The sequence below is a fragment of the Copadichromis virginalis genome, linkage group LG6 (genome assembly GCF_057382275.1).
Source record: "Copadichromis virginalis isolate Kocher_CV1m ecotype Utaka linkage group LG6, C_Virginalis_male_GT1.1, whole genome shotgun sequence".
NCBI lineage: Eukaryota > Metazoa > Chordata > Actinopteri > Cichliformes > Cichlidae > Copadichromis > Copadichromis virginalis.
The window spans coordinates 20,469,763-20,490,418 of record NC_140623.1 but is presented as its reverse complement, the minus strand read 5'-3'; the positions used below and the strand labels follow the sequence as shown (position 1 = coordinate 20,490,418).

The following is a 20,656-nucleotide window of genomic DNA, read 5'->3' as shown; positions in this document are numbered from 1 at the left end:
TGATTCATGCCACCACCATTAATGTTTAAATGCAGACTTTTACCATTTCAAATGGGAAATCTTCACTTTGTGTGCTTAATTTCTTTTTTTCTGTGTGTGTTTATGTTCATATAACATTAAGGGAGGAACATTTGTGTGGAAAAAAAAATCAAACTAATAGATTAAGTGTTGCTTTTGACAAACTGTTGTGAAACTGTGTGGGGTCATCGCTCACACACAAAACTCTGACTGTGCCCACGGAAAAGTTTCTGTCCTGTTAGGAGCAGCAAGTTGGAACGAAGTTGCCAAAGTTCTTGCTGCAGTGTGCAGTGAACTTACAACCTTATTGCCTTTGAAAAAGTTACTCCTAATACAGGAACCATACCTGCCACCACTTGCAGTCAATTGCCATCTCTCGGTGCATAGAGGTGGCAATAAGACGAAGACAGTCTACTATTAGTTTGCATTAGAATTGGGTCAAATTGGCACTGTGATATACTCCTGAAAATCTGCAGTCTATATAGACATAGATTCATATTAGTCTCTTACATCCTCAGAGGTGTGAAACAGGAAATTTTGCAATGTCACAGGTGCTCAGCAACCTTGCTTTTATTAGAGCAATACAAAATACAGTCATTCTGCAACCAGGTGAGTCGAGTCCTGTATTGCAGATGAGCTGTGCTTATCACATTGATTGCAGCGTGTAGGCAGTCTCTATACATTTATAAATTAGACAGCAATTGGTCACCAAATGTGAAAGATTCAGTGCAACGACTGATTCTTTTTTCCCACCCAGTTGCAGGGAGGTTGCCAGCCTGGTTTTCCTCTGTGACTGATCCATCTGGGAGATGAGATAAAATGACATGTTTCAGTCAGTGCGTGGACTGAGGGGGCAGCGTTAATATCTAGTATAGTATAAATAAAAAGATTTTAAATATTGTTTTTTTACACATTAGTCACTTTAGGTAAAAGTATTTTAGTGTCTGATTATAGAACAATAATAATAATATTTCGATCCTTTTTTTTTCCTTCTGCAGGTAAACAGTGTATGGGCTTGGTAGACTTGGACCGGTCATGGGCAGCAGAGACTCATGGGTATTCGGTTCAAGTAATGACTATGGAGCCCGAAAGCTGCTCACCAAAGAACAACATGCTGGTGGGAAGGCTGCTGCAGAAGAGAGGACTGGAAGTCACCGCTGGCCAACTGGAAGAGGCAGTGCATAATTAACACTCGATTCTCTGGAGTACAGCAGAGCGTCTTTAGCATTGTAAGGGTTTGATAAACTATCCGGCTTCTGGCTGTATCACGAGTGTTTTTTAAACCACCCTCAACAATTTACTTTATTTATTTTTTTACAAGCTCAGCCTTAACTGCAGAAAATACATGTTTATTATTTCTGTACTGTCAAAGGTCATCTGGCTTTGTGGCTCAAGAGTTGGGAGTTCACCTTGTATTCGGAAGGTTGCCGGTTCGAGCCCCGGCTTGGACAGTCTCGGTCGTTGTGTCCTTGGGCAAGACACTTCACCCGTTGCCTACTGGTGGTGGTCAGAGGGCCCGGTGCCGCCAGTGTTCGGCAGCCTCAGCTCTGTCAGTGCGCCGCAGGGTGGCTGTGGCTACAATGTAGCTTGCCATCACCAGTGTGTGAATGGGTGGATGACTGGATATGTAAAGCGCTTTGGGGTCCTTAGGCTAAAGCGCTATACAAATACAGGCCATTTACCATCTTTTAAAGTTTCTTTCAGGCTAAACGTTAAAGCAACCATGCCATTCCCGGGAGTTACACACTTTAGTTGATCATCTGCTCAAGCTTCTCCCCAACTGCAATGCTATGTTTTTGTCTTTGCCTAAACTGCGTGACTCAAGCTGTCAGCGCACACAGACGCAGCAGGACTTGGCACACCCATATTGTGAATGAAGTATGACATACGTCCTCATGCTGTTTTCGCAAATAGTCTGTATACAGCCTTCTGGGATAGCGCTCAGTAGTCAGCTACTTCTGATTAACACAAGAAATTCAGTGCTAACAGCTCGTGTGCATTTAAAGACGAGGTGAGGAATCGCCTCGCTGTCATCTCACCTACGTTTCTTCTGTCGTTTTCTTTTTTCTTGCGAGAGACAATCAGAGGTGGATTTAAACTCGAGTCACATCGGGTAATATACAGTGTCGCATTTTTCATGGTTCTACAGAGGAACCTGATTATTCCTCATAAAAAAGCAATGCGAGTATGGTATGCATTCTGGAATACTTTCAGCAGTAATGAATATTTTATGAAGCTGGTGAAAAGGTCAGCGCGCTTGATTAGACGCACGGTGTTCAGTGCCTCATAACTGGAAATCACACAGCGTGCTCCGTATTTCCAGTCCCGGTTACTGTAGTCACAGTGAGGCACCTTAAGCTCTCAGTCTTGCATCTGAAACTATTCGTGTGTTTCTCTGGGAAAAAAAGACGAAAAAAAATCCAGTGTTGTCACCTTTGACAGTCTGATGCAGCTGCTTGAGAAATCTGGGGAGGTAGCCAAGGAGCCAGTTTTTCCCACTCCCACTGAAGGGAGGGATGTGAGAGAGATGCAGGCCTCGCAGATGTCAGGCTCATCTGAATTCAGTCAGCAGAGTCAATCTATCCCGAGGTAAATGGCCACAGACACAGCTCCTTCCGAGGATCGGAATTATTTCAGAAGTCTACTCCCTGTTCATGCTTGTGGCAAGTGCACATTACAGAAATTCATATACATACAAAAGAGGGGAACAGTGGCACTACTTAAAGTGTGCATCGGAAGGAGAATGCAGAGGGTGAAGGCAGTTTGCTTAGAGTAAACATCAGAACAGTAACAGTGGATTCTTTGCTTAGATAAAACAGATGAGCTGTTATTGGCTCATTTTCATCTAAATGCAGAGATGTTCTTTTCTAACGATTCACCTCCTGAAACCTTTCTGCGAATGCATTGCAGAGTCGCTCACATATTTAGCTTAATGCATTTTTTATTTGCGTAATTAGAGGGCTGACCTCGATACAAAAGTCAACTACATGCGAGTTTCTCCAATGTACAATAACCTGTGACTACACAGACGCTGTATGCATAGTTTATTGCTATTTAATCTGTTTTCTTTATGTAGTTGCTCATAATGAGATTTAGAGCATAATTTTATACTTAAATTGGGATCTGAATTTTAACCATTGGGTGATGATTTTTATTTTATTTTATTTTTTTTGGGGGGGGGGCAAAATCCTCTTCCAGGAAATGATGGAGCTGGAGTTGTTTTGCTAACTTCACCTTATTAGTTAATTAAAAATTCTGCTCATTTCTTGCGTTTTTGCCAACAGTTTTCCATTTCATTATGCTGCAGAGTTTGTGGCTGGTTGCCCACAACAGCTCACTGCTCCATATTTGGGTACACTCTCTGTTGGTGTCAATTATCCTCTTTGACAAACACTGACCTTGTTTATGTGTCTTGGGTTAACACAGCAGCCACTCATAACGAGTCCATGTGAAAGGTACAAAGGGATTTTTCCTACGTCCTCTGTGATCTTAAATATCTCACTCTCTCTTTTTTTTATTTTACCTGTGTGAACTATAAAATGTGTTTTTCGGTTGACTTGCATAATTTTCTAATAAACAGCACTGAGTTTAATTATTGGTGTCCACAGTACTGGCAGTTAATTATGTATAGTATTTCCTTTTTGGTCGCCTGGTAGGGCTCAGCTGCTGTTATTTTGCACACCCTAATAATCCTGTAATGTATTCTCTTGTGCTTCGCGTGCTACTTGTCACATTGTCACCTAGGATTTCCATGCTTGCTTTCAGGTTCAGCATTTATTTTCTACTTTGTATCTGTCGTGGCACAGCCTGTTTAAAATGCAACAATGACTCACTCTCCCCAGGAGCTTGTTTAAAGACCGAGTTCACCCAAATCACACAGATAGATGTCTTCTTTTTTCTTTTGGGGGGGGGGGTGTTCAGATACCCCTGACAGTTGCAGTAAATTAAGATTAATCGGTCGCTTTAATATAATTTCTGGAATATGTCGACACCTAGAGGTTTGTTTTTTTTTTGTTCAGTGATTTTAAACAAACAACGAAATTAGGTAAATCTTTACTTTAAAGGATGCTGATTGCTGTGAAGTGTCCTGCTTGGTTTGCACCATTCGTAGCATGTTGTCCATATAGTGCAGTGGTCCCCAACCCCCGGGCCATGGACCGGTACTGCTCCGTTAGTCGTTTGGTACCGGGCTGCGAGAGTGGAGGCTCGAGAGTGAAACTGATGGTTCTCAGGGTTTTTATCTGTTTTTAACATTGTTTCCCTGGGTCTTTTCCCGTGTGCTATGAATAAATCTTTGTTTTTTGGTACCGGTACTGGTTTTATTAAAGGCTGGTCCGTGAAAATATTGTCGGACATAAACCGGTCCGTGGCACAAAAAAGGTTGGGGACCGCTGTTATAGTTGGAGATTCATTCCTCTTGAAATGAACAACTGCGTCTTAGATCCAAATCTGGAGCTACAATACTGTGCAAAAGTATTGAGTCAACTCTCATTTCTTTATGTTTTGCTAGGAAAGTGGGAAATGGGGCAGGGACTTCAGGAATAGTTCTCCTGGCTTCTTGAAAGACATTCAAAGCTGTTATTGGATGTTGGCTGCCTTTTTGTTCTGATTTCTGTCAAGATGATCCCAGAGTGATTCAGTCGAGGTCTGGGCTCTGGGGAGGCCAATTTATAACTGACCATGTTTCATTGTTTGTTTATTTTCTATCCAGGTATACTTTTACTGCTTGATGGTGTGTTTGGGATCATTATCATGCTTAAAAATGAAGCTCTCGTCAATGAGACGCTTTCCAGATGGTGTTCGTGGTGGATCAAAATTTGACCGTTCCCACGTGTTCATAATTCCATCGGTTTTGACAGCATCTCGCAGCTCCAGACCATGGTGGAGCCGCCGTTGTGTTTTACAGATGCCTGCAGACACTCACTGTTGTACCTCTCCTGACCTCCTGCATACATATTGATACTGATTTGAGCCATAAATTTCAAATTTGGATCCATCACTCCATAAATCCTGTTGTCACTGATTTTTAGTCCAGTTCTTGTGTAATTTGGCATACTTCAGCCTTTTCTTCCCGTTTCCCTTCCTAAAGAATGACTTCTTGGCAGCCACCTTTCCACTGAGACTATTTCTGATGAGGGTTCAATGAACTTTAAATGGATCAGATACATCCTTGTTTAATGTGTGGATGATTAATAAGTCAGCGTTAAACAACTAAAAAAACAAGTAAAAACAAAAACATTTCTCTGAAAGTTGTCAAGTACAAGGACTGGACTGAGATGTCTGAAGATAAACATTGAAAGAAAGCCTGGAGAGCTGTTATAAGATCACTTCAAAATATTACAAGACACTCTGGCCTCTTGGAAGCAAAATATAAAGAAATGAGGGGTGGCCTAAGACCTTTGCACAGTCATGGAACTCAACACATAACTTCTAAGTTTGGCTGAGCACCACATCTGGTAAAATGTTCATTAAAAATAACCCCACACATCCTGAGTATACTCCTGCTAACAAACACAGATGCGCTGCGTAAGTGACCCTTTAAAATCCACACAGTGTCTCAGTTTTTCACAACATATGAATATTACCGGTAATGAGACGTGGCCCTTGCGATCGGCATAAGCCATTGCTCATATTTAAATGCAATGATAACACAAGGAATCACGTTCTTACAGTCAGGTCAATACTGTGATTGATAGTCTAATTATACACAAACCGGGACACCAGCCTTTCTGCGACCAGCTGAGGTCAGACCTGGGTGCCACCACAGATTCATTACTCAGTCAGTGAAGGCGAAGAGTTGCATGAATCAAAAGAGACTCTGAACTACTAGCAGTAATCACATGAACCTTCCCGTCATTCATCGCGTGCTCCAGAAGGCTGTTAGGCCAACCGGGCACTCCCTCTGGTTGGTTCACTGACAGAAAGCTGTCACATCAGGAAATGAGGCAGCCTTCATCATTCTGCACCCAAACAGGAAGCGCAGTTCAGGAGACTTTGAATGTGGAGTGCCGCTTAGGAATCAGACAGGTGATGAGGTCTAACAGGATCCTCGTGTGAAAGAATAGAAAGACAGCAATTACGCATGCGCAGTGTCGTTCAGAAAAGCTTTTTGGCTTGTTGAGAAAACAGAAACAGTCGGTAGTTGTAAGCGATTTTGATTAAATGCATCCACTTGTGTTTGTTTGCAAAAATTATACATATTAAGGTTGTTTTTTTAAATAAGTATTTCCACCTGTTGAGTGCGCGTGCGCCTCAAACTTTAACAAACCACTGATTTTCTATTTTGCGCAGCTTTCTTTTTATACCCTCAGTAATTTTCACTGCTTTGTCTTTGCTGCGTGATCAACATCTACCTGGGTGGCCAACAATACACCTGCGTGTCTCAGCAGGTTCATTAAGGCATTTTCCACAGCGTGTAACGGAGCCACACGTGGAGCCTCTTCTTTCTCGTTAAGGTTCCGCAACTGAGTGGCTGCACACCACGGCTCTGTTGAGACTGCAGCGAGCGAAGGTCAGACTGCAGTGGGTGCTGTTGGTTGAGAGCCCGCTGCCTGAACTTGTGAGGGGAGGAAAGAAGAGAGAGGGGGGTGGGTGGGTAAGGGGCGGCTGTGCGCGCTCTTCCCGGCAGAGTGCGTCCCGCTCCACACGCGCGCGCGCGCGCACACTCATCGGAGTCACTCTGCTTCCAGGCATCGGGCTGCCTTCTCTCCTCCTGAATATCTCAGATGAACAGTCTGAAGGACGCCGTCAGACCTCTCCTGCCCGCGCACCTCCAGGAGGAAACAAACTGTGTGTTTGTTGTTGTTGTGTCGCTCTTTACTCCACAGTTTCCTACCCGGTGATTCTGGATTTACGGAGAATTGGAAACAGCGTGGGCGCGTAACTCCCGAAATCATGGAATTATGGATAAAGTTGATGTTGCTGTGCAGCTGCAGCTTTGGAGCAAGTGCAGACTTCGATGGCAGGTAGGGTCACGCAGGCTGAGAAACGAAGGCTTTTTGTGCGATAAGGCTGATTTTGATAAAGAACCCGTCAGAATGCGATTCATCCATTTGTGTGAAAACTGCGCCTTCGCTTCGAGGCGACACTTTGGTTGCGAGCTGCTGTGGATTATTTGAAGCTCTCCAAAACTGAAAGCATGTTGCTCCCGTGAAAGTGAGTGTCGAATCATATCAAGCGTCTTCGCTTTATTTATTTATTTTTTTAATTTCACGATCACAACTTTTATTTTCATTCAACAATGAATCCAAGTGCACCCCAAAGCGTCTTGTGCTTTTGCGCCTCTGAGCTTGGATTCTTTTGTAGCGCTGCAAAAAAAAATTGAAAACTGAAAATCGCATCTCGCCAAGCGATTCTCGTCTTGTGCAGACGTCAGGCTGATTATAAAGTGATGTGACAGCACATTGCCCGGCGATCATGTTCAAACACGAATCCCACGAAGTGTGTGAAGACGTGCCAGACCCCAAAGAATGCACGTGTCCGAGATTTCCATCTGCCTATAGGTGAATCTGAGTTTAGCGTGAGGGATAGTGGCTGTTTCTTCTTCTTCTTTTAGAAAAAAACAGCCACGCATATTGAGTTGTAATGGGTCTAACCCTTTGAACCACAGCAATTCCATCAGTCAGGATACTTATTTGCTCCTTGTCTCTGATCATTTATTAGAGAGGATCTTAACCGTGTGAAGAAGAAAAAAAACATTTTCCATCTCTTATTTTTTTTTTTGTCATATTGAGATAGATTTCTGGAGCTCAAGTAAAAAAGCTGGACTGAAGTCCGTCCAAATGGTGAGAGTTACACAAACAAAGTGCTACTGCCAAATTTCCTACATCTCCAGCAGAGAATGCTGCCAAGTACTTTATTTTTCCTCATGTATCTCTGTCAGCCAGGCTGAGCTCCAAAGCCGAATCCTCTCCCGTGTTCAGCGTTTGTTCAAATAAATGAAAAACTTTGAAGCTTATTGGAGGTAATTGTTACTGAAACAGTATGCATGCATTTCAGAAGGCTCTGTCAGACTAACTGCCATTCCACCTGCTTGTTAATAGATTTTGAAGTGTAGCCGTTTTTCTCTCTCTCCTTCCCCCTCCTGAGCTCTTTCAATTCACTTTCCGTCTATGTTCAAAAAGTATTGAGGAAAAAAAGCAATTTGGAGTATCAAAGGTTTCTGCAAGGCTAAAAGGGTGTCTGTGTGCGAGACAGAATAAAAGAGAGGACAGAGAATAATGCAGAGTGGTAGATTTCAGTATTTGCCACCACACATAATATTTTTATATTGAGATGTGATGAGATGTGGAGGGCCTTTACTTTAGCTCACATATTTCCTTGGTGTAATAATCATTTACTTTAACCTAGCAGCAGCATATTGTACATTATTAACATCCCTGCTGATGGAGTGGCTCGTCACCATGACCATAATTTGCAGATTTTTATGGGTATAAACTCTGGCCTGAGTCCCCGCTTCAATATTAATTCATTGAGACAATATCCCCCGAGACCGAACGCAAGCAAAAAAACCATTTATTACCTAGTCTTCCTTACTTATTACCTTTTAGAGAGCGTTCCTAACAGGCTTATCCATCTAGTACTGAAGGGTCCTTCACGGGCATCGTTGGCAAAATAAATTTGGTCTCCTGTAGCTGCGCGTAATGTGTTTACCCGCCTTTCTGTCTCTAAAAACTGTTTTTATTGCCACTTTTCTATTCTGCACACTCGGGAACATGTCATACAGCAGAGGAGAGTGCCGAAGTGAAAGGCAAAACATACAAAAGAGGATATACTTCCCCAGTGACATCACTAAACTGTGAAGTCTCACGCAGCACATACCAGACCTACTCAGTAATAATCCAAAGCATGGACTGGTGCCAGGTTATGTTGGTATTGTAACATCAGGCGCACATTCAGGCTTCCACGGTTTGAAAATAAGTGTGAAAACACTGGTGGATTCACCCTGTATCAGGAGCTCAGCAGGTTTCTCTGTGTTTGCTGCTGTACATGTCAATGAACGTGAAAAAGAGTGGGGCATTGTCTTTATTGTGTTCTAGCGAAATGATAAAAAGAGTCCTCTTGCTACATTTTGTATGAAAGAAACCTGGATTAAACTAATGCTGTCACACCTAACATGACATATGAGAAATTAAAAAGCTTGCAGTAAGAGAATACAGCTGATGCAGACTTTCTGTTATTACTCATATGACTGCTCCACCTGGTATTTAATCTTCTTGTCATTTTCTTAAAGCAAACAGGACAGCGTGGGAGTGGAAAAAACTTTGTATTGGAATAAGTGCTCCACGGGCAGTGAAACCCTTACAGATTGCTGCCACTTGTCTCGATAATTATAAGAAATGAAAAAAAGGTTTCGGTATATATAACTCAGGTATACGGACCAATCAATGTACAAAAACAGAAGAGAATAGAAAATAGTTCCAGCAAGGTTAAGCCCCGAGGTTTTCTGTTGGCAGAGTCTGCAGCACAGTAGACCGTGTGAACAGCCAGTTGTACAGTGTAACGCAGTTTAACATTGATAAATACATAAGTATATATTGTTAACCAGCAAAGAGAAGTCTTTGACCGTTTTGACATCACTTGTAGCAGATAAAATAATCTGTTAAGCTCTTTTTTCTTTTTTGCCAAAGACTGTTTGCAGTGTTTGAGCTTGTTTCTGTGAATCCTTACAGAATTCACTGTAACAAAAGTGCTAAATGAAGTCCGCGTTAATAAGGAAAGAAAAAGAGTGAGCTCTATCATATTTTAAGATTGAGATAGATATTTGTAATTTTAAGGTAAATTAATGCTTTCAGTCATAAGCCTCAGTCACCTAATCACACACACATTCCTGCAGCTGTTTTTTCTGTGCCTAAGGTACGGTGGCCTTGAGAGGTCAAACGCACTGCAACTTAAAAAAATACCAGCAAATAGAAAAATACTTCAAAAGCACACAAAACACAATTGAAGTTGAATAAAAACACAAAGAAGCCAGTTGCCCTGCGACAGACTGGAGACCTGTCAAGGCTGTACCCGTCTCTTGCCCTATGGTAGCTGGCATAGGCTCCAGCCCCTCCCCCGCGACCCTGACTTGGATGAGCAGAAGAGTGTGAATGAAAAGCTCACAACAGAAGATACGTGAGCTTTGGGAAGACAATAATGGAAAACTAATAATAACAAGGATACATCCACAATATTATCATGTGATCAGAACAGATATAACCTTCATCTTTTTCTCCCTCACAACACAGAAGAGTCCTCTGTTTCTTTTAAGCACGTCTCAGTGCGATGCTTTGCATCACATTTCCTCCACAATCACTTCCTTTATTATTTGTGTGCTTTTGCAGCATTTTTCTTTAATTCGCTGGTCTTTTCTAAAGTTGGAGTCGATCCCTAAGGGCCACCGTACTCAGCACTCTTTGATTTTCACACTCACACCTCCTCGACACACATCGGGGGCAGCTGTGGCTTCAGTACTTTGCCCAAGTTAGACAAGTCAGGGATCAAACCACCAACCGTTTAACTGGTAGATGACCCTGCCTACCATCTAATCCACAACCACCCCACCCTCTTGTAAACAGCATCATTAAAGGTGGTAGAGTTTGATTTTTTTTTCTCAGCCACACAGTGAATACTGTCCATTAGGCTTTTAATGGCAGATGGATAAACCGACTAATTGCTCATTCTAAATATAAATCTTTGCCTCAGATATGAGTCAATGATGCCGCTGATAGGTTGGGCTGAAGCGGTTAATTAAGACAGCAGACTCCTTTTGACTCCACAAAGTCCTGCTTTCATCTGAGCTCGGCAGGTTCGAGCAAGTCTCTAATGCTGATGAAGAATTCAACATCTGTGGTTGTTTGTGATAAAAATCCAGTCAGAAATCCTGCATTGCATACTTTAGGGGTCACGGATGGATGATAGCTTGATTAGATTATCATCGCTATGAATGCAGACCATGTAAGTTCATGGACCTGGATTATTCACGCTCTGTATTGCTCCTCTGTGAGCCATAGACTGACTCAGCTCTTCGCTGTCAGGAAAAGGATAGTGGCCAGCTATGAATCCATTTGTAAAACAATGGAAGAAGGATGGTGTCACCACAGTGGATATCAACCTGTCATGTTCTGAAGGAACAACCTTGTCTTATACTCTGTACTTGAGAAGAGTTGTCACACAGCATGCATGAAGGGTAATAATTATCTGCTTGAGTTCCTTCAAGGCTTAGTGCAATTTGGGATCATTATTCAGGGCTTCAGGGTAATAAATGCAGGTATTATGCTCACGTCCATTTGATATGCCAGCTTTTCATTCAGTAGAATAAGGCAGAGGACAAGATACATATGAGAAAAAAAGGTCTCCTCTATTGTGCAGTGTTACTGTAGTTCCCATTGTTGATTGTGGTAAGTCCTAATTTGCAACCCATGAATGTTTCAGAAAGTTCAAATGTGACATTGCCGTGGCGTTGCGATGATTAAACAGGGTGCTGATGAACTGCATTAAACCCTCAGTTTCAAGTTCAGATTGTGTAGAATTGCACAACTGCTGTAGAGTAAATTCATAGATTAGTGAAAACACGAAATATGTTATACTAATTCATATACATATACTGTATCAGTGTGTAGGAAGAAAACATTCGAAGGGAGATGGTTAATTTAATAATCCTCAACCTGTTGCATCTCAGCAGATTCTTGTATCATTGCTCCAACTGCACTGAACAAGCAGCCCACCATCCTCGTAGGAGTTAATACTCATAATGCACTTTTGTTCATCATTTCCTTTTTCTTTTTTCTTGTGCGTGTGTGGTTGCATCATCTATCTGCTGTTTGCATAATGTTAATTTCACATTTCATTGACCTCTATCTCCTTTGGATATCCACACACAGAAATGAATAGTGCTTCAGCTGATGATTGTCTACATTATTTATCTGTTTCTTGATTAATTATTTTGGTCAAAATGTCAGAAAAATATGGGGGGGTTGCAGCGGCTTTTTAATTTATTTTGTTAAACCAACATTCCACAACAGAAATATATTCACTGTCAGACAGGAATTAGAGAAAACCATTAAATGTCCACTTCTCTTGGCTCTTTTGCTTATGGAAAATTGAATCCCATCCATTATAAAAATGCTCTTCCAGTCATCTGCTGTAATTGATTATTCAATACCAGAGAACGCAAGGAGACTCTAGCCAGTGTTTGCAATTGAAACAATCAGTCGCGTGCACCATATAAATTAAGAAGTCTGCCAGTCATTTCCCCCACATCTTCTCTCTGTTACCTGGCTGCATTTTATTACTGACTTTCTCATCCTGCTCCTTAAAAACATTAACAAAAACAAAAGAAAAACGCTACAGACCTATTTCCAAATTTTAAATTATTTATACAATTTTTGAAAATGTTACCAACTTCCAGTTGCTCCAGCTATTTTTTTTCATTAACACTCGTGGGTCTTTGTGCAATACATACAAGAGGAATGAACAATCTCTAAAATGTTGATCCATGAACCTGTTCACTTTCACAAATCAGGTAAAATGCAGTTTTCAGACACAATTACATAAGAAATAGTCATTTGTGAAATGAGACTTCCTAAACATCAGTTAATTTACATGAAAAAAAAAAAGTCGTTATATTTACCTTTATCTCTAAAAATATTGTCCTCTAAGGTTCCTAAATTACAGAAACATTAATTCAACACAGCAGCACGTGGTAAATGGACTGGTTCATACATAGCACTTTTCTACTCTACTTAAGTGCTCTATACAACATGTCTCATTCACCCATTCACACACATATTATAAAACTCTTTTTTCTAGATCACAGTGCTTTCTATCTAACCGTCACACCACTCTACTAATCTACTGTATAGATTAGTGGTATAGATTCATTTAATCATGGACATTAAATTGAACCTTTTTTCAGATTTTGAAAAAAACCATACAGGGTTTAGAATCAAACATGTTTTAGTAGCAGCTGTTGTGTTTTTTCTTCAAGCTCATTCTGGGTCAGTGGACTTTTGTGTGAGAATCTAAATATGATATTATACATACTTTAATAAATAAGATATCACACAGGAGTTGTGAAAAGTTTGTAAAATCTGCAATCTCTTGAAATAAGTAGGATAAATGCTACACAATGTAATATTTTAACAGTAAAACTGAAGCTCAAGCAGAGACTGATACAAGGTTAGAAGAGCTTCATTTGGGAAAAGGTGTCTCCCTTTGAAAAATAAATCAACATATTCAGATTATTTCTTCATTAATTTGTCAAAAAGCCTCTTAAAATTCAGATATTCATCAACATCAACCACCCAAAACTTTTGTAAATTTTACCCTCTCGACAACCCTACCATGTATTTGGATACATTAATTGGGTTCTCGGTTCATCTATCCACTTTGTTCTGTTTATCCATTTCGGGGTCACGGGCGGGAACCTATCCCAGCTGCCATAGGGCAAGAGGGGGGTACAACCTGGACAGATTGCCAGTCTGTCACAGGGATAACACAGTGAACCAGGAAATAATTCACACTCACATTCATACTTGTGTGCAGTTTATTTGGTTTCTGCTTGGTTAAAATATGTTTGTTTGAATAATATTTAACAATAGTTTATTGCATTTCAACCAGGTGTCCTAGTTTATAATATTTTGGAGACTCTAGAGTTTTATTTTTATTTTATGAAACTAGGTTAGTTAACAAAATAATTGATATATAAATGGAAGAGGAGTGGTCCTAATATTGATCCCTGTGGGACTCCATATATAGTGTTACTTTGCATATTGCATATTTCATTTAGAGTTTTTCCTTTCTACTGATCATTACCAAAATCTGTCTGTACTGCACACTGGCATTGCCCATTCTTCATGGATCTGAGACCTGGGACATCCTCAAGCACGACGTCAACAAGCTCGTGGTCTTCCAAATGCACTGTTTGCGTCATATTCTCCGAGTGGCCCTCGTGACTGTTTCAACAACAGCGCAATACGTAGTCAATATCACCAGAAGCTCTCAATGGAAGAGCTGATCCAGAAGCGACGACTGCAGTGGTTTGACCACATCTGCCGCATGAGGAACCATCGCCTGCCATATCGCCTCCTGCTGCAGTAGCACCCTGCCCACTGCAGAATCAAGTGTGACGCGCCCAAGAAGATTTGGATCAAGCAAATTGAAGACGATCTTAAACAATGACGTCTAAACCTTGAGCAAGCAAAGGCCAAGGCCAGAGTCCGCAAGGCCTGGAAGTGCATCGTTGACCAAGATGGAAACCCTACGGCACCCACAGAGACGTATTGGCTTTGCCAACCGCCAGCTTGTGAGAAAAGAAGAAAGAAAGATACATATTTTTAAACCAAATATTCAAAATCTAGGAGTCTGAAGTCTCGGAAATATTTTGCAATGGATATGAAATCAAACACTTTTAAAAAACCAAGGAAGAATGTGCCAGTTTTATCAATAGATCATTGTGGGGGTTTTTTTGGTTTTGTTCAAGAACAGAGATACAAGTGCTTCTGTTTTTTTCTAAAGCCATATTGTGGTGGTATTCAATCTGTTATACATGTACACATATATATTGTTTTGTCACCATTGACAATCTTTGTATCTCAGGTACAATTTTACTATGAATACCATCCATATCCACTGTATGGGAACTTTTCATGCTTGTGATGCTTTGAAGATGTATTTTTATCAGCTGGTGTCAAGAAGAAAGACTTTAAATAATTTCCTTGAAGATTTGTTTACAAGTAGGGCTGGGCCATATCATACCGTTCACGGTAATACCGGTATAATGTTGGGCAACGACAAGAAAATGAAATATCGCCATAGAATATGGGTAAAACCCGCATGCGCAGTGCCTTTGTTTTCATACGCACATGGCGGAAAAAGCATGGCGGCGACGGAGAATGAGAAGGTCGAAAGCAGATCGTTGAATGAAACGAATGAACCAGAATTGGTTTGTAAAAATGCTGCAACTTCAGTGGTGTAGAACTGGTTTAGCTTTCGTCCATCAGATACACAACAAAGCACTATTTTTGGTAGAGCATGCTAGCGGGTCGTCGTTATTACCCTGTTTTTGGGAAAATACGGCACACTTAAAATCAATCCTTTGATTTTTCTGAAAATCGACAGTGCCCCTTATAATCCCGTGTGCCTTATGTATGAATTCTGGTTGTGTTTACTGACCTCGAAACGATTTTATGTCGTACACGGTGCTCGAAAATCTGTCAAATGTTCCAGTACGACTTTGCTAAGCTACGAACCCGCACCGCTTGATGGATTGTCGGAGCATTGCGGCTATCGTAGGCAGGAGCCTCGCGGAGTGATACGTACTGCTCTTCAACATGATGTTACTGTATTGTGTGTGTATAACCTCTTTTTAAGTTTTGTGGATATTATACACGTTTATGCTGAGGACATGTCGGCCAATTTCCACTGGAAATGCCTTTTGGTTAAACTGTCAGCAAGGAATTTGCATTTGCACTGTTACATTTTTATATAACTTTAATGCACATAAAAAACAGCTGCTTGTTTAAGTGAAAATACATTGATGGGTTTTTTGCACTAATAAAATTGTGGAGTTGTAAAGCATTTTGTCTAGTGTCAATTATATCGTTATCGCAAATTTTCAAATGTATATCGTGATAAATATTTTTGGTCATATCGCCCTGCTCTACTTACAAGTGTTGCCCTCAGGAGGATTAATAGCTTGAGAAAGATTTTCTCCTATGAAGATAAAATAGTCAAAACTGTTTGGGAGATTTTCAATGTTTAAATTATTTCTGGCATTTTGCTCGACTCTGGTGTGAAGGAGCACATTTATTTTTGTGATCCCAGCTGAGGACTTCAAGCACCTTCCAGCATCACTTCTGATCGCTGTGTGAAGATATAATAAGCTCAGTATAATGTGTTAGCTTACTCGTATGTGTGTTTGTTTATTTTTGTTTTAATTTATTTCTTTGTTTCTATCTCTTACATTTTTAAAATAGTGTATGTAAATTATGTTCTTTAAAAAAAAATCAGTTTTAAAATACCCATCGTTAGCTGTTTTTGTTCAGATTTCCTCCATCATGTCTCATGATCATTTCAGATATGATAGAGATTATAGAGTCAGTTATTTCATCAATTACAGTGTTACATGTAGCATGCAAATCTTTTTGTAACTAAAGTATGAATCCCACATTTTAGCGTGAGGACATTTTTAACAGGTTTTTTCAGTAGTATTTAGCTTTTTCACTTTTATTTTTAGCTCTAACTTGTCAATCTTTTAAAAAAAAGATCAGTGAAGAGTAGCAGAGGAAAATGTTGTGCAATATTTCAGAGGATTACACCAGAGTCAATACAAGCATTGTGAATATTTGTGACGATATTACTGATGGTTGACTTACTAAATTCAGTTTCTTTAGTAGGGAAAAGGGATGAAGAATATTTTAGGATTTATATTTAACTGTGTGCCAATATTAAAATCTCAAGAATAAAACAACTTTCCTTTATGTAATGTAAGAGTTCAACCAGTTTCATGTTAAAAATGTGCAGATACTACTGCTACTATTAGTTTTTTTTTTCTCCAATTATTACATTGATCTTGATATATAAAGCACATGAATAGCCATCACTGATGTCACATAAGTCAGTTATATAGGTGTATAGGCAGACCAGCTGCTTCTGACTGATGTCAAAGCAATGCTCTTCAAATACTTGCAACATATATCATAAAGGTCCATAAAAAGTTTGATATGATAGGTCCAGTGGCTGTTTTTGTTACCTTCCTCTTTGTCGCTTACCAGACCATCAGACGTGCATATTATTATTTATGCCACCACACACAGCTGGACATACTTTTAAACACATTTCATTATTGTCTAGATTCTGTTACAAACATTTCCTCAATCTCTATCAGTGAATAAATAAATAAATTGCCATTGCTTTCTGCCATCTTAATCTTCTCTCAGTTACACTTCTGAAGCTCGCCTTTTACTCATTACCTTCTGGCTCCGTCTCCAATTACAGCAGCTTGTCTGTTAACAGAAACTAGTTATGGATCATTTACAACATTCACATTAGCCAGACCCTGCACAGAGCAGAGGGGTTGAGCCTTTACTCTAGTGATTGGCCCTTAATCTCCCTTTTCCCATTTGAAATTTAAAAATGACTTTATCATTGTGTGTTTTACAAAGCCCTGTATATCTAAAAAATGTCGAGTTTTTGCTCTTGTCATCTTCATCATGGCACAACGCGTGTGTGCTGAAGATTATGACGTGAACATGAAAATATGCTTTTGTAATAAAACTGTCAGAAATAAAAATGAAAACTGTTACGATACTAAATCTGCACATCCACGGGAGTCATTCGATGTGATAATTACTTTGCAGGCTGCAAACGAATGTGAGGCCATTAGGTTATATGGGAACAGGTGCAGCCGAAGCAGCATAAATGCCTTCCACTTGATGCCTCCATATTCTAAGGTGGTGATTGCCTTATGCAGCAATTAACAAGAGCTTTCAAAACATCAGGATGAAATCAGCCTCCAGTCGCCAAATCCAAATATCACTGAAATGTCAAAGGAGGTTGTCAGATGTTTTGAGAGGTGTCAACGAGCAGGGTTTTTGCCTCATGCAGAAGCATCTTTAATTTGTTTTATGCAGCAAGCTTCTAGTGTGGAAGGGGAGGCAGGTTGAGAAATGTGGCTGCTGTCCAGACCGTTCCTATTCTTTCCTTTCCTCTTTTACTGCTTTCATGCAATTCTTTTCATTTGTTTCCTCTCTTCTGGTTTTGCTTCCTTTTCCTTCCCCTCCTCATTTCCTCACCCATACTGTGTGCTTCACTGACTGACTTCCCGCTCACCAGGCAGCAGACAAACATTTTCCCTGGATCTGCCACTCTCACTTAGCATCCGTCTGTTTTTTGTTTTTTTTCTCTAAAGAGGTGATTGGCAGCAGGGGCAAGCATTAGCATTTCCTCATCTTGGCATAGAGGCACTAACAGGCAGGGATAGCAGCAGAGGATGTGCCTTGAATACTGAGCGACAACCTCACTTTCTCATTGAGAGACAAATAGAAAGTGTCTTTTGTGTGAAGCACGTAAAGGAAGTGAACTTCTCCTTTGTTTTGTGCAGGATTACAGCGTTTTCCAGCTCTTCTGTGCAATTAAAACCTTCTTATTGTATTGGATTTACTCAGTGATCTGTGCAAACCTCCTCATGTGCTTCACACCTCCTATAAATGACGATAAAAATGTCCCACTGGTTAAAAACATTGTCATCTTTATTTGAAGAAAGAGGGAAAAAACAGTCAGCTGCAACAAATCTTCCCTATCCACTGATTCGTTTATTATTGTTTCAGATTTTAGGTAGCATATGAGCGCCAGGCTCTTAAAGAATGTGCCTTGGATTTTCTTCAGTATCCTTAAATGGGCTCATTCCTTCACTCTATTCTCGCCATAAATATGTGGTCGGCCCTCGTACAGATAAAAAAGGTAATCCACATACGCGGTCTGCCAAGAAGCTATTTCTTGCTCTGAACAGAATGGAGCAGAGTGTAACAAAAATATCCGGCTCTAATTTCTCATAGAGGAACTGTTGTGTTTGGGGAAATAACCTACTTTAGAATGTGTATAAGAACTAATACCTACCTATCATCTCTGTGTAGCAGAGATAATACCATCTTCCAGTGTCATGGAGTTGCCATTTTGGAGGCAAATATTGTATTTTCAAGGACAACCGGAAGCGCGTAGTCCCTAATCTTTTCCAGGAGCTCCCGAAAGCCAAGTGAACACAGCAGTAATGTGGTGTTGTCAGATGTGCGTGTCAGCGGCGTAGCGATGCACGCACTGAAGGCTAAATTCAAATCGGGCCTGGCAGGCTTTCAATACAGGTCTCCAGTTTGACATTAAAGAAACCAACACGAGCTGATGTGCTGTCAGTTTTGTTTCCATGATTCGGAGATAATCTGCTATGGCAAAGCGGTGAAAAGTCAGTCTTCGTCGACTTTCTGACACTTGTCACTTTCACCCCCTTCAGATATTTGAGAAGCAAAGTGGCAAATGTTTTCTGTTTACCACTTTTCAAACGTAACTCTTTTGCTGCCGCTGTTTCTTTGTGTTACACAAACAGAGTATCTGATTTATTTTTATAAAAAGGGAGTGAAATTGAGAGACAGCACCCCGGAGTCCTCAATAAATGAGATTTGTCATCACATTCTGACATTAATAAGCAAATAGACATCACTTAAAGTGGACTGTTTTAGGATTGTGATTGATGCATAATCAAAGAGCTGTTATGCACTGAAACTGAAACTCCCCACATTAGTCAAGCGAAGCCAGTTTTATTTTTCGCCCTAATGAATTTAAATCATAATAAAGGGTTTTAAATCTGTTCAGAAACCTTATCCATCTTCATGCTCTACATTTAGATGAGGAAATTAAACATTAGAAAAAAATCTATCAAGAAAGACCCGGCTTTCTTTATTTGTTATTATTCATGCATTTTGCAGTAGTGCTTAATCTACCTGATGTGAACATAACTGTACTCGTTTGTTTCGTGTGTGTCTATTTTCATTGCTGTACCTGCAATTAGTATGACTGCCATAAGTGCTCACTGTACCTAGTGGTTAAAAAGCCTTTTTTTTTTTATTTAAATAGTCTTTAAATGTATCTTCTGGTTCTTTTTCTTTGCAGCAGGAAAATGACTCATGAAAGCTCTGAATCACACACCCTTCCCCTTCCAAACAATATAAAAAGGCTTTTCATTAAGGTGTTTTAATTGGCTGTGAACCTATTATGTTATCCACTCACAGGTGGCCACGGCAGATGGCATCATCCAATGGCCTGTGTCGATATGGGGCCCGTGTGGACTGCTGCTGGGGATGGACTCGTCGCTCCTGGGGTCACTGCCAGCGTGAGTGCCACCGTGCCCGCTGCTGGTGCTGCTCGGAGGGTGGGGAGCAAAACGGGAGCTAACAAGGTTGCGGGGTTTCAAGCTAGAGGGAGGAGGGAGAGGTCATAGATGTTGTCATAGAGACTATAGCTGCAGGTGGACACATTCAAAGGGGAGATAGGAGATTGATTATAGATTACAAGTGTGCAAACATAAGCTTGCCGGCAGTGCATGAACAAGTAAAAAAAACCAAACAAACAGTGATGTTAACATAGTCCATGGTGTTGTCAGGTGCACATAACTTGACTCATCAGGATTCAGAGGATGTGTCCTGTCATTGTGTAACACTGAATGCTTCATCTCACATTATCAACATATTTACTCCATGCTACTGAGGGATGTGTGAATATACCAGTGGATTTTAGACACTTGCTGGGTGCCTCACAAATATCAGACCCTTTGCATGGCTTGGTGGCTCTGATGGTACGCCTGCTGCTTTGCTGTGGACATTTAATAAAAGAAAAGGGGTAACACATCAACAGGCCTTTTCCACGGCAAGAATTTACCAAGCGGCTATTAAAAAGGTTAGAGAAGTGGGTATGCTTATTCGCTTCCTTGCCAAGAGAAAATCAATAGCGCTCTCATCCTGTGTGTGTGCTAAGCCAACAGCTGGCTAGTTTAGATAAGCAAAAAGCCAGGGCAAAAGACCTCACATGGGCCATTACGAAGAAGTATACGCTCAAGCCCTGGAGATGAAACCCATGAGGTACAATGTGTTAATGATGATCTTTAAAG

At 40.6% G+C, this 20,656-nt stretch overlaps 2 protein-coding genes across 6 annotated transcripts in view; both read left to right on the top strand.

The window, feature by feature from the left end:
- The window catches only part of gstcd (glutathione S-transferase, C-terminal domain containing), a 53,872-nt gene extending 50,262 nt beyond the window's left edge, over positions 1 to 3,610 (top strand). Inside the window, exon 12 of the mRNA XM_085459148.1 lies at positions 1,017 to 3,610. Within this exon, the coding sequence (XP_085315274.1) occupies positions 1,017 to 1,207 (191 nt within the window). The 3' untranslated portion in view covers positions 1,208 to 3,610. The remainder of the gene's footprint in view (positions 1 to 1,016) is intronic.
- A 3,146-nt stretch (positions 3,611 to 6,756) lies between these two features.
- Positions 6,757 to 20,656, top strand: part of npnta (nephronectin a) — a 56,761-nt gene continuing 42,861 nt past the window's right edge. For 4 of the 5 annotated variants that reach the window (XM_085459145.1, XM_085459144.1, XM_085459142.1 and 1 more), the window contains exons 1-2: positions 6,844 to 6,983; positions 19,782 to 19,882. In XM_085459145.1, the coding sequence (XP_085315271.1) occupies positions 6,913 to 6,983; positions 19,782 to 19,882 (172 nt within the window). In that variant the 5' untranslated portion in view covers positions 6,844 to 6,912. Of the gene's footprint in view, positions 6,984 to 19,781; positions 19,883 to 20,656 lie in introns of all 5 variants that reach the window. The other variant, XM_085459146.1, reaches the window with a different exon arrangement.